At 42.0% G+C, this 13,385-nt stretch overlaps 1 protein-coding gene across 3 annotated transcripts in view; it reads left to right on the plus strand.

Annotated features, from left to right (window-relative positions):
* Window positions 1–683: 683 nt before the first annotated feature.
* The window catches only part of CERS6 (ceramide synthase 6), a 99,818-nt gene continuing 87,116 nt past the window's right edge, over window positions 684–13,385 (plus strand). For all 3 annotated transcript variants that reach the window (XM_088059045.1, XM_005519768.3, XM_088059046.1), the window contains exon 1: window positions 684–979. In XM_088059045.1, the coding sequence (XP_087915171.1) occupies window positions 810–979 (170 nt within the window). In that variant the 5' untranslated portion in view covers window positions 684–809. The remainder of the gene's footprint in view (window positions 980–13,385) is intronic.

Here is a 13,385-nt window from a genome sequence, read left to right on the forward strand (position 1 = left end):
AAAAATCTACATAAAACTAAAACTGTTTTCTTTAACCAGGAATGCAGAGCCACAGTCCTAACCTCAATCTTGTTCCTGATGAGTCGTGTGATTTCTGACGCTTTTCCATGCCACATTTACACGCTTACTGTAACCGCGTTCAGTGTAAAGTCATTGAGTGTTTGAGAGTCCTTCCAGCCGGGACAGTCCCGTTCCCGGTTAAACACTTCAGCCGAGAGGGCCGGGAGCAGCGCTCCGGGCAGGGATCACTCTCGGGGACCGGACTGCGGCAGCCGACCCCTGCTACCACCTGCCTACTCCGGTTGGGCGATTGGAGCCTCTTTCCAGGCTCGCCGGGCCCCCGGCTGGGCGGCGAAAGGGCGGGAAGCCGGCAGGGTGGCGGGGCCCCGGGCCGGCGCTGAGGCGGAGGCTGCGCCCCGTGGGCACAGCACTGCCGCCGGCAGCCTCGGCCGCGGGCAGAGCCCCTGGGACGGGGTCCCTCTTGCTCGGGCCGTGTCACTTCGGTTTCGGGCCGCGGTGCAGTCTTTCGGCACGGGAAAGGGGCGGGGGAAGGCGACTCCGGACCGCCCGGCGGGGCCCCGAGCAGCGGCGGGCGCGGGCGGGAGCCAATGGGTGCCGGCGCCGCCGTGTGACAGGCGGGGCGGCCGCTGCCCCCGCCGGGCGGGGGACCTGCACGGCGGCGCTCGGCAGCATCATCCGCGGCTGCGGGGCTGACACACGCCTCCATCCTCCTCTCTCCCGGCAGCCGCTCACACGCGCCTCGCCGCGGGCGGAGCGGAGCGAGGGGCGCCGCGGCAGACAAAGCAAAGATGGCAGGGATCCTCGCCTGGTTCTGGAACGAGCGGTTCTGGCTGCCGCACAACGTCACCTGGGCGGACCTGCAGAGCACGGAGGAAGCCGCCTTCCCGCAGGCGGAGGACCTCTACCTCGCCTTCCCCCTGGCCTTCTGCATCTTCATGATCCGGCTGCTCTTCGAAAGGTAACGCCGAGCCCCTCACACCGCCCCGGACTTGGCTGGGCGGGCCCAAGGGCAGCGGAGGAGCCTCATCAGCCCAGCGTCTTCCCCTGCCGCTGCTTCTCTGCCGGCCTTACCGGGCCCTTGCGTTATCCCTGCCCCCTCGGTCGGTCACGTAGCGAGCCCGATGCAGGAAGGTGGAGGGCTTCGAGAGGCAGCCGGCGCGGCGTTCCCGCTGCCTGCAGCGCGGCCCGGCGCGGGCGCTAGGAGGCGAGGTCTGCCCGGGAATGGGCGCAGCCCTCCCGCCACCTGCGCCGGCCGCGGCGGGCGGGGGAGAAGGGCCCTCCGGCACCTGTGCCCTTCGGGGCCCTTGCCCGCGACCCACGGGCTGCGGAGGGGTCCTGTCCGCCCCCCTCGCAGAAGCTCCGCAAAGAAGAGCAGTGACGACGGGCCGCGGCGGGAAGTGGTCCCGGCAGGAGAGTTTGTCCGTGCCCCCGCCGCAGGGCCGCTCTCCGCAGCGGTCGGGAGCGACGGCGGGGAGCTGGGGGCCGGCGGCGGCTGTCAGCCTGGGGCCGCAGGTGGGAAGGGAAGTTCTTGGCGAGGGCAGCCCGGGGCAGCGGGGCTGAGCAGAGTTGCGCGTTGCCAATGCAGATGGTATCAGTGAGCGGTCCGTGCCGGGTATCGGGACGCTCCAGGGGCTGTCAGGATGGGGAAACTCAGTGATGAAACGCGCCAGACACTGGTCATCTCTGAACCAAACTCACCGTTCTTCGAGGCTGCTGAACTCATAAATTACGTTTCACAAATACATAAGTACGTATACGTGTACTTAAACACAAGGCATCAGATTAGCCATCGGTCAGCAGTGACTATTTTCTGTGAGTGTTTCCTTGCGGGTGCTGAGCAGGGCCGCCTGTCACGGGGAAGCAGCTGAAGCCAAGTGGGTGCTCACTTGCGCACGCTGCTGCGCCGCCTGACAAAGGTGGTGTTCCCTCAACAGCACAGAACAAAAGAACGATTCCTTATGCCAACACCTACGTGTTTTCAGTGTTGTCTTCTTAGTTATGCTGTTAGGGTAGTCAAGGAAGATAAAGGAAGACTGGTAGTTACTACATGCCAGAGAAGGGCTGTAAAGATTCTTTAAAAATGATAAAACAGATAATCTGCCAGGTACCACTTCAAATTTACTAAGCATTCCCTCTCCCTGGCTAGAACTTGGTTGCATTGCTAGCTTGTTTGACAGGACCATATTTGTTTTGAAAAATAAGCTGTCACGGTCTGTTATCTTCTGTGTTGCTTCATAGATTTACTGAACAAGACAGCAAAAGTTGTCATCTGCCTGAAAATCTGAGGCTGTGAAAAGTTAATTGAAACAATTGAGTTAAGTACTGCAGTATAGTTACAACTGGAGTAATGAGTACAATTACAAGTATTTAGATGTCTGATAATTGATTTTTTTTTTCAATCTGTATGATGTGTACTTATAATTGTTGAAAGTGAGTGCATGATATTGCATCTCTTGTCATCTGAACTGCAATATGCATCACAATAGGACTGTGCTGTGATGGAGGAACAGTTAGAGAGATAGTTTCAGCCTCAAGTTTAACTCACATTTCTGCTACTCCTGATGTGGCTGTTGTTAGTATTGTAGAAGCTACTCTGATTATATAGTAGTTTGTATCTACTTACTCTGGTTATTTTCCTTCATTCATTTAAAGTAATGTTTAATTTTGCAATGCATTATGTTTTTAATTGTTAGTTATACATACAGATGAGAAAACCAGTATTTTTAAAATTCTCTTTTATTCATTAGACTGATTTTGAAGTTTATATCTAGAAATGTGTTCTGCTAACCTGATTGTAGGTGAGAGACCTCCAAAGATGTTTTATTAACAATTACTTAGACGAGTATTTTTTCCTTTTAAAATTAAAATCAGTTTCAAAACTGCTGTGAGACTAGGATCAGGCTGTTTTGTGTGGGATTAACCCGCACAGCATGGCACAACAGTGATTTTTCGTGTAGATCATTTTATTAAAGCAGGCTGAGCAAAAGCAACTGGACCTGTTTCCAGTGATGAAAGCAGGAGGATTGTATATGACTTTGAGTAGGGGAATGATCAAGCTTTATTATTGCTTATTGTTAATTGTTTTTTTCAGATTTCTGTGCTTTGGTTGTTGGGAGCTACAGAAATCCTTCATGCACATCATCATCCTGCAACATGCTCTTGCAGACGTTTAGCAGTTGCAATGGTAGCAGCTGAAGAAAAAATAAAAATAGATTCTGTAACACATTTTAAAAACCTTCAGGTTTATTTTAGATCTATGACTGTACTGTAATATTTGTAACATCAGTGTATTCTCTATTTTGTTTTGCAAGGTACCCTAACTCTAGTACAGGTGCTCTCATAATTCTGTACACTGGCAGGTAAGCAGACACAAGGTGTTAAGAATCTGATTATGTGTTTTATATCATTATTTTCAGACTGCTTCATAGCAGCTGACTGCTAGGCTGCTGGAGTAGTATGGTTTATTCCTCTGCTTCATAGGAAGGGTTCCTGACTTCATGAATCTTCACAATAGTAAGAAATACAGTTTGGGGGAGTTGGACATTATGTGTCTTTGATTACAAAGTTCTTGACATATTTGGGGGCTACAACTTGCAATGCTGAAAGTTGATATATATGTTTATATTCTATATACATATGTTTTTGTGTGTACGTATTTGCAGGTGGAATTGAAATGATAGAACTTGGAAATTTTGTTCTTTGCGTATTATTTACAGAGTTAATCGTATGGGGATTTTTTTTGTTGTTGCTTTTTGTTACTGGTCTGGTGAATCACCTAACCAAACCAAGAAAATAATCTAGACACTTCTTAATTTTTTTTTCTCCTTTGAAATGAATTACTTTTTATTGATTTCCTTGTCTTGCTATCCCTGACCAGCCCTCTTGAATGAAAGGAAAAGGTAGATTAGAACATTAATTGGATGTTTAGTCATCTCAGCAAGTGGATCTGATGATAATGAGTGCTCCTGAAATGAGCTTTGGTCTGAGGTATAATCTCATAGCCATGATATTTAGTATACCCCCTGTACTGTACAATGCCTTCAGGTGATGTAAGTGCTCAACAATAAGTCTGTCTCCCTAGACCCTTTCCAGTTCCAGTGTGAGACAGATTAAAGCTGAATTGAAACTGGTTTTACTAATACCAGGGTGTTGTAGTTTTGATTGGCCTAGAAAAGATAAAGAAACAACTGTTATTCTGGGCAAATACAATTTTCTTCTTTTTTTATGGGATAACATGGCTCTTCTCCCTCTGTGCTATACCTCACAGCACAGAAGCAGCATCCTTTCCTAAACTCCTAAGCATGTCTTCTGTGAGGAGCGTGTGCTTTTACAAAAACAGTATTCACTCAGCAATCAGTGTGCTTGTTGGACATGAAGACATGTTTGTTTTAGAGACTTCTTTCAAGAAAGAAGTTGACTGAGTCCTCCAAAAGGATTCCTGACTAAACAGATTTCTGATGTGGTCCAGCAATCTTCTGAGTCAAGTAGTCTGATTTTACTGCTTCCTTTACACTTGGCTCATCTACTGAAGTTACTCGTGTTTAATCTTTGCACTGTAGTTACACTGTATTTTATTTCCCTCATCTTGTAAGCAGCAGTTTGGGCTCAGATCTAATGAAATCACTCCATGAATCAGCAAACTAAGATTATACTGCTTTTATTGTAATCTGGCCTTGGTGGGGAGCAGTTCTCAAAGGTGGTGCTGATATTCTGCAGTTGATGGAATGGCTCATAAGGTCAGAGATAGCTTGATTATATATAGCAACAGCCCTCCAGCTGCACTGACTTGAACTGCCAGCCACATCATTTAGTATTGCCCCGATCAAGATACTCTAGACATTGAGCATATGGAAATTCATGACTTTTATATGAAACTTTGCTTTTGCAATGATTATTCAGTCTCAAAGGTAACCTCAGCTGATTTTCATTTAGTATGACACAGCAGAAGTCCTAGTGGATCTGGGTGACATGATACAATGACTTTATGGGCATGTATATATATTTTTTGCTAACTCTAAAAATTCATTTGGGTGTCAGTACATACAGTCTTACAAGTGTTTTTGGTGTGTAAACACAAATTTAATTTTTGTACTCCCTAGGACATCTAGTATCAGTGTTTTTTTAAACAAAAAAGAGGCTAGACAGGATACCAATATTGGAAGAGTGTACAAACTTGCTATACTTCCAGCAGCCCAAAACCTCATCTGGAGAGGTTGGGTTAACCACTGATTGTTATTTCTGTCGAAACCTTTTTCTATAAATATATAAATATTCTGTAATATTTATAGATTTTTTGCTTACTTCCCTGTGTGTTAGGCAAAATCTGATCATTCAGGTGTAATTCATTTGTATCTAAGTGGATGCATGTGTTCTGACAATAACTTTCTCAGTTCTTTATTTATTTTTTTTATAATTTATTTTTTTCATAAGATGACATATAGGGCCTTTTTTTTTCTTGATTGCTATTTACTAAAGGCTTAATTCTGTTGAAATTGAATAGGACATTGAAATTGCTAATTTGTATAAAAAGACAGGCACTGAAAAGAAAATAACTAAAAAACCTGTTTCTTTTCAACTTTAAACCAGTTTCATTTAAAAAAGTAACAACAGAGCCTTAGCAGTAAATAGCTTTAAAATACATTTATATCTTGCTGACTGTTCTATCCTTTTCTGTATATTTCTTTAAGTTACTTATTTTCTGTCATTTATCTTTATATAACCAGATTTTGTTCCCTAGGGTTGCAGGGTTGAGCTTCAGCCACTGACACTTGCAGACTAACACTTCCCAACAAAATGATTGTTTTACCTGGAGAGCTGTTGTCTATCTTGGCCTGTCTGTCTTAGCAGCTCAGACCAGTGCAGTGTACCCTCACCCACGCTGGTCCTGCCAGTGCTGGCTGATGCATATGTCTCTTGTGTCGTGCATCACACATAGGCTTAGAGTGTTCCTTTAAAAGAAGGTGGAGTGGATAAAATGCACACTATTTGCATGTCCTTCATATAGGGCCATCTACACATGTGCATTAGTGTTGATCTTAAAATTAGGAGTTAAATGGGAAATGCATGCTGAGCTCCAGAAGAGAATGCCATTAAAAGTGATTCCTAAAGTATCCATGTGAGAGAAGTATGACAGCTAAACCACAGCTCTGCCACTGGAAAGGTTTCAGTGACAGGTCACTAGTGGGTGCTGGGAGCCTATTACTGAGGCAGAGCCACTGTTAGCGGGGTTTTTTCTGAGTGCAGGTTCCAGTTACTGGTAGCAACTCCAGTTTGGTTCCTGCCTGCATTGTAACCATGCAATTGGATCCAAATTACCTGTGTCTCTTTCTGCTGCTCCTACTTCTGCCTCTCTCACTGATTAACAGGTGTTTGCCAAGGATTTGTTCTTGGAAAAAGAAGAGCTTCTGGTATGCTGTTCCTTTCTACACATCTGCAGACCAGATAAGACCAGGTCTTATTAGTCCAGGCAAAATATTTAGTAAATTAACATTTGGGATAACCTGTTCCCTTAAATCTATCTCTATTCCTGTCAACAGGGTTGAGGCCTGAGCTGAACAGTGTTTATTTGACCGTATTTTTGCGGGGGGAGGTTTGTTCTTTTTTCTCAAGTTGTTAAATATCCCATGCTTGCAGTAGGTTGACAGTTTATTAGCATTTGGTGTTTCTGTGCCTGTCTCAATATGGTCTTGGAATTTTGAGAAGTTAAAATTACAGCGTAAAACTAGATAGCTTTTATAAGTGATGAAACCTTATATAATATCCAGTAGAATGCTTAAGACTGTAGTTGATGCCTTATGGAAAATCAGATGCATATTATGTGTATCAACAATCCCTTGGAGGTGTTGATCTAACACCTGGATTGCTTTGTCTCCCACCAGAGTGACTTCACTCACTGGGCACTTAGAGATTTTGGGGGACATCCAGGTCAAGGGAAAGGAATGGTCTCTGATCATGAAACATGTGGGTCTCTGATCATTTGAAACAGGAGGAATAACTAATGCCTTTCTTTAAGGTGAGCAGAGTTTCTGACAATCAGATGGGCTGAGAACTTCTGTGCTCTGGGAGGAAGTGTTTATAGCACACAGTCCTTACAGAAGACTAACTCTACACTATATGGCATCCATCAGTTTCTGGAGATGCCTTTCTGGTTATTTTGAAGTAGTCAAGTTGCAGCTAGGGTGAGAGAACTGGAGTATTTAGCACGGTCAGTTGTAATTTTAGAGATGATTTTCAGGTGGACCTGTAACACAAAGTTGTGTCTTCTGCACAAAAACCAGAGCAAACTATTTTTTTTTGCCCTATGTAGTTAATACTTCTCTTAATAGCAAATTCTGCTGTTGTTAAGCTTTAATATTTCTGAGCAATTGTAAAGCCTCATGTACATTACTGATGTAGCACAATCAAATTTTAACTCTCAAGATAATTGTACAATTACTAAGTAAATTTAAGAATTGTGAAGGAGTGTAACATCCAGTTAACCATGTTATGTATATCGGCTATTTATTCAGGTTATGTTTTGCACAGGGAGGAATGAAATGCTAAGGGTCTCCAGACTACCTTGTATTAATGAAGTATCTTTCAGGTTCACTAACCTAAAATTTGTTTTAATATTATAAATGATGTGCATTAAAGTTTGGTCTGAAGTGATGAAAAACTTTCTTTGCGCTCACAGGCCACACTAGGATAGGTAAAGCAGAATACCTAAATCACTTGCATTTTTTCTCAGTGCAAGTGCAGAAGAATCTTCCTTTTAATAATATCTTCACTGTATTGATTTCTCCTGTATGCATGAGGGCAATAACCTATATATAGTACTATATTACAAAAAATAAATCTAGCTGACATAGTGCACACTGGGGCACAAACAGAGGTTAGAGCTTGGAATGCGTTCATTGGCATAAAATCTTACATTCTGGCGGCTACGTATTTATGCTTGCAGTAGTGTTTATCATTTGCAAAAGCTAGCAGCTGCATTTTTATCAGTAGTGAAACAACAACATGGTGTCATCGAAATCTACTCACTACCCATTTGCCATCCTCTGACATAAACTTAGTATTTTTTAGTTCCACAAGCAGAAAGAGAAAAAGGCTTAATAGAAATGATGCTGAAATCCTCACCTCAGCATTGGGATCTCTTCATTCCTGTTCCACCTCTGTTCCTGACTGAATTCAGTTCTATATGACATTGAGAAAGTTCAGATACCTGAACTTTCACTGGTACTGTTGTTTATTATATCTGTGGGTCTCCTGTCTTTTCAGTGAGAAGAGAGTGGAAGCAAAGACTGCTCTCAGTTTACAATTTCCTATGTTGTTTGACAGAACTTTAAACTATGAAAACTGCTTTTGTACCAATACTGTATTCCTTGAAATGGTACAAACAAGCTAAACTGCCTAGGCTAATGAGAGATTCTTTCCTGCAGTGGCAGGGAATTGCTTGTTTGGAAATAAGACTGTCCTCTATAGCTCAAAGTAAAGAGCTTACTCGAAAGCAGTTCCTGATCACAGAAGGTATATGAAAGGAAGATTAGAGTGGTGCATTGTAATATCCCTTGCGCTTGCTTTTCCTTATGTCTATTGTGACTGCGTGATGTATGTACTGCTGAGAAGCAGTTGCCTCCAAACTTGGAGATAGACTGGTGTGCTTTTATTAAGGGGACTGCTTGAACAAGGTATATTCCTTAAGATGCACAGAAAACAGCCTTGATATGGCAACTGCTGAAACTGCTGGGCAGTGTAAATGTGGAATGCTAGCCTAAACCAGTGGGCATTACAGTATGACAAAGCAGACAAAATTAAATCTAGATGAAATGAAAGTGAGCTTAGAAATTTTGGGGTGGTGGGTGAGCTCAGGTAGCGCTTCTCAACCAAGAGGAGATCTGTGCAGCTGTGGAGCTGAAGGGCTCCAGCCTCTCATCCATCAGTTGACTATCAGGGCTGCAGCTCTCCTGAGCTCTGCTATACCAGATGAGACCAGTTCTTTGTCAAGACCAGAATCCCTCTTGCAACTGGTAAGACCAATTGTTTCTGTTGAAAACAAAGTTCTAGGAAATGAGTGGGTCATGAATATGTGCTTGTTGGCAAGCTTTTCTGCATTTGTCCATTAGCTTTTCTCAAACTTCATGCTTCAGTACTTGTGGTTGTCCGAAGCATGCTGCTGGATGAGATGATCAGGTCCAGTTGGGTATAATTAATTCCTGTTATAGGCATCATGTTGGAAAGAAACTGTTGAGAAAAAGAAAAGTAGGTGGTTAGACAACAAGCAGAAACATGTTGTGTATATATTGAAGCAGCAATTGAGTGGTAATTTAGTGGTTGATTCTTATCTGTCAAGTTTTCCCACACAGTAGTATGAAAGAAGGGTGAGAACTGATATGATAAGAGAATAGCCTGAAAATATGAACTTTTCCAGTATTACAACACTTGTAATAAATTAACAGTGATTGCATTGTTATGATGATGACAAACTGAACCATAGATGGAGTCCTGGGAGTGCTGGTGGACAAAGATTCTTCTTAGAGGTGTACGGTGAAAGGACAAGAGACAACAAGCATTTGATATGCAGGAAATTCTGTCTAAACAAGCTTCTCCTTGGGATGGTAGAGAAACACTGCGACAGGTTACCCAGAGGCTGTGGAGTCTCAAGTTGCGGATGTACTTGAAAAACTTGGGCATAGTCCTGGACTGATTGACCATCCAGCGGACTTCATGATCTCCAGACATCTCTTCCAACCTTGGCAATTGTGTGAAATCATAAACCTCACTGAATGGCATTAATCCAGGGCTCCAGGGTGCTCCTGAGATTTATGTTTGGATGAAGTTTGTAAACTGTATTGGAAAACTGAACAGGAGAGGATTAAGTTGAAGTTCATTGGAAGGCTGCAGAAGAAAATTTGGGCAGAGCATGTAACATTTGATTGAATGGACATCTGGATTTTCCATTTTCTGTAGGATGGATCTTTTGATTTTATTGTAGCCTGGTGTGTGAGCAGATGGGATGTAAATTGAGGAATAGAGCTGGATCTCCTCTGCCTAAGACAGGAATTGCCTTGTGGGTACCCAGAATGAAGTCTGAGTTGCTTTGAAATAAACACATTCTCTTCTCATCTAGGATCAATGCTTTGAGTCTCCTACAACATTGAATTTGATTATAACAGGCCATTTTGAGGATAATTTTAGTTTTTTTCCGCTTAAGTTGTTTCTTCTCAACACTGCAATATCCTTAAGATAATATTGGGTTTGAAAAAATTAATGGAAAGAGGTGCTTAGACAACAAAAAGCAGGTATCACATACCTTACTGGAAAGGCTTTTATTCCATTTGTGTTCAGGACAATAAGAGTAAATCAGACTTAGGGGAAAAAAAGAGAGAAGACAGTCTTTAGTTTCACATTCACTAATTCTTTATGTTGGTAATAAAATGCATAGTTAAAAATATCTTTGTATATGTGTGTGACAGAGAGTAATTTATATACCACAGTGGCATCATATCACTCTGATGCAATGTGCTTTTTTCTATTTTTTAAAAAATATCATTACATCAAAAAATAGTGCTAAGAAGTAAAATATTGACTGCTCTAGAAAATGAGATATTTCAAAATGTCACTTTTTGGGGTTATAATGAAACAGTTTGATTTTTGACACAAGGAATATCTCTTTTGTCCTAATTAGAGGTAGTCATGTGTGCTAATCTGGAATTGTTACTTTCTAGAGCATTTAAAGGAAACATGAAAAATACTTGGTTTTCTTCCAGTTTGGAATGAAATGGAAAGTTAGAAATGTCAAAATTTCATCAGGAACAGATGTCCTGACTTTCAGCCAACACTGATAAATGGGTTTGGTTACAAGACAAGGATGTAGAGATAAAAATGAGATCTCTATAGCATTGCCAGGCTCCAGAATCACACATTCTTCACCAGACTTAAGCAGTTTGTATCATGCATGATACATAGAAAGTTTCATTGTGTTTTTCTGTTTGTTTGTTTGTTTTGGGTTTTATTGGAGGAAAAAAATTACCTCTTAACAGGTTGATTTTCTTGAAAATAGGCTGATGGTTTGTTAGAGTCATGGCAAGAGTCTGAATCTCTAGCCTGACATTTACCTTCAGCTGTCAAGTTGAAAAGTGTGCTATCAGAAATAGAATACTACTTCATCTTGCTTACTCTTCCATCGAGAGCTGACTCCAAGGTTTGAAGAGAACCCATCTGCTTGTATCCATCACATAAGTATCCCTTGTGTTTTGCCTAGTTTCCCAACAGGAATAATTCAGGTGTAACACCAGAGTGGTTTAGAGCTTTATATACTAATAACAAATCTCTTCAGTGAGTTGCCTCAAAGGAAAGAAAACTTCAAATTTACCTTGAAGCATCTGCTTTTACACTTATTTTTAAGGGTTCTCTAGGGTTTCAAGCTAATTCTACCAAGAATCTTTGTTCGGTGAAAAAACAATGTGGTGGTCATCCTCATCTCAAAACATGTTTATCAGGAACAAACCATAACTTTCTTCACATTTTCTTTCTGTACTCTTGTATCTATACCAGGAAATGTTTTTTAAAATGGTTTTAAAATAACCCTAGTGCATTGACTAAGAAAATGACATCTGCTAAATAATCTGCTATCCTCTTCCATCTCTCAGACTAGAGCACAGCACACTGAGAAGCTATATACAGAGAGGAGGTATCTGTCAGAGCAAGGATGTTGTCAGCTATGTGGTCCATAAAGTGATTCTTTGATTTCAGTCCTCCATATCCAGTGTTTTCTGCACAATATGCAAAGGACCTCTGCTTCCCTTGAATACCTGTGGCGGACTTGAGACCTTGACCACAATAGGAAGGATTTTTATGGAATTTGTTTGAATTTTTTGTTTACTTTTGGTGGTGGGTTTCTGTCATGGGGAAGGCTTGTTGGAATGAAGAGCCAAGGCAGTAGTATCCAACATCTTACCTTTGCTTCCTGTTCACATGTAGAAATTTCAAATAAAAAGTGAGATTAGCTAATCTTCTTCTATTAAAACAGTCCTCGGAATCCAGATATTAGCACTTGCATCTTGTCTTCTTTTTCATACTTGTGTTAATTTCACCTGGGGCTCCTTTGAATCTCTTGCAAAGCTTTAGGCCTGCCTGGTACACATGGACTAGTAAATCCTAAGTCATACATTTAAAAAGAATGGTCAGGGGTTTTCATGCTCCCATCCCAGTGTCTTCATAGAGTTTCCTGTGAAACATCCTAGACTTCATACATCAGGCTGGTTGTCTTCCAACATTAGCATTTGTTTTCCTACATGAATTTTAACGTAAAAAGAACATTAATTTTATGAAACTGTATTACAGGCATAAAGAGTTTCGTCAGAGTCTTACCAAATTACTTGCATACAGTAAGGTCTGCAGGAGGTATAAATTACAATTTCTTTGAGGGTGCTTGAACTGATTTGAGGATCTGTACTACACTTAAATATAATTTATTTACTCAGATGTCCTGAGTCTGATCTTCTGCCAATATAAATTAGAAATCAACTTTTGCTGAGTTTTGGTGTTTTATCAGCATATAACTTCTGTGGAAGACCAGAAGTTTTATGACATTATGCATGGTCATGTGTAGCCAAGGAGTTTTAGTGATACAGTAATCTAATGTAGTAATTAGGTTGCTGTTTTAGTAATTAGGAAGCAGAAACAATTCTAGCTGTATACCTATATATACACATGTGTGTATATATAAATATATTTTAAAAGAATTTTTTTTGCATTGCATTTTTCTTTCCTTGACTAAGTGCCACATTTTCCCCCCTCTGTCATTTTTTCAGGACTGGTAGTATGTGTGCAGCCAAAAAGTACCAATTTTGTCTGAAAATCCTCACACATAGAAGGTTACTTAACATTTGATGTCAAATAGAATGACTTGCTCTTTCTGCACAGAGTAAGAAGTGTCTCCTGCGTGCTGTAGGGTGATGGAGCAGTGAAAGGGACCACATGCTAGCCTGAGCTTCCCTCAGTCCCTTAACAAGAACGTCTCTAATAGTGACTGAAGACTGAGCCTGAGCCTGCTGGTAGGCACCTTGTGGACGGCTTTCCTGTGTCCTGCCTCAGTTCTGCCCTTGCACAAAGCTGCTTTATGGAGGAAAAGAAGGTCTGATACATCTGTGCAGTGGCTGGAACTCCTCTCCACATGTAGGGTGGCCTGGAAGCAGTATTAAGCTGTTGCCCAAGCAGGCAGTGTGCTGCAACTGCATTGCTGTCAGTCCATGTGACAGGTAGCTGAATGTGAACCCAGGCATTCTATGTAAACTGTAGTCACTGCCAGAGTAACAGTATAAGCAGCTATTAAGGGCTCTCAGTACAAGCAAACAGAAAAAGAAAAGTGTGATCCTTATGAT

The sequence above is a fragment of the Pseudopodoces humilis genome, chromosome 8 (genome assembly GCF_049639895.1).
Source record: "Pseudopodoces humilis isolate 2021_Gansu_Grassland_sample_001 chromosome 8, ASM4963989v1, whole genome shotgun sequence".
Taxonomy (NCBI): Eukaryota; Metazoa; Chordata; class Aves; order Passeriformes; family Paridae; genus Pseudopodoces; species Pseudopodoces humilis.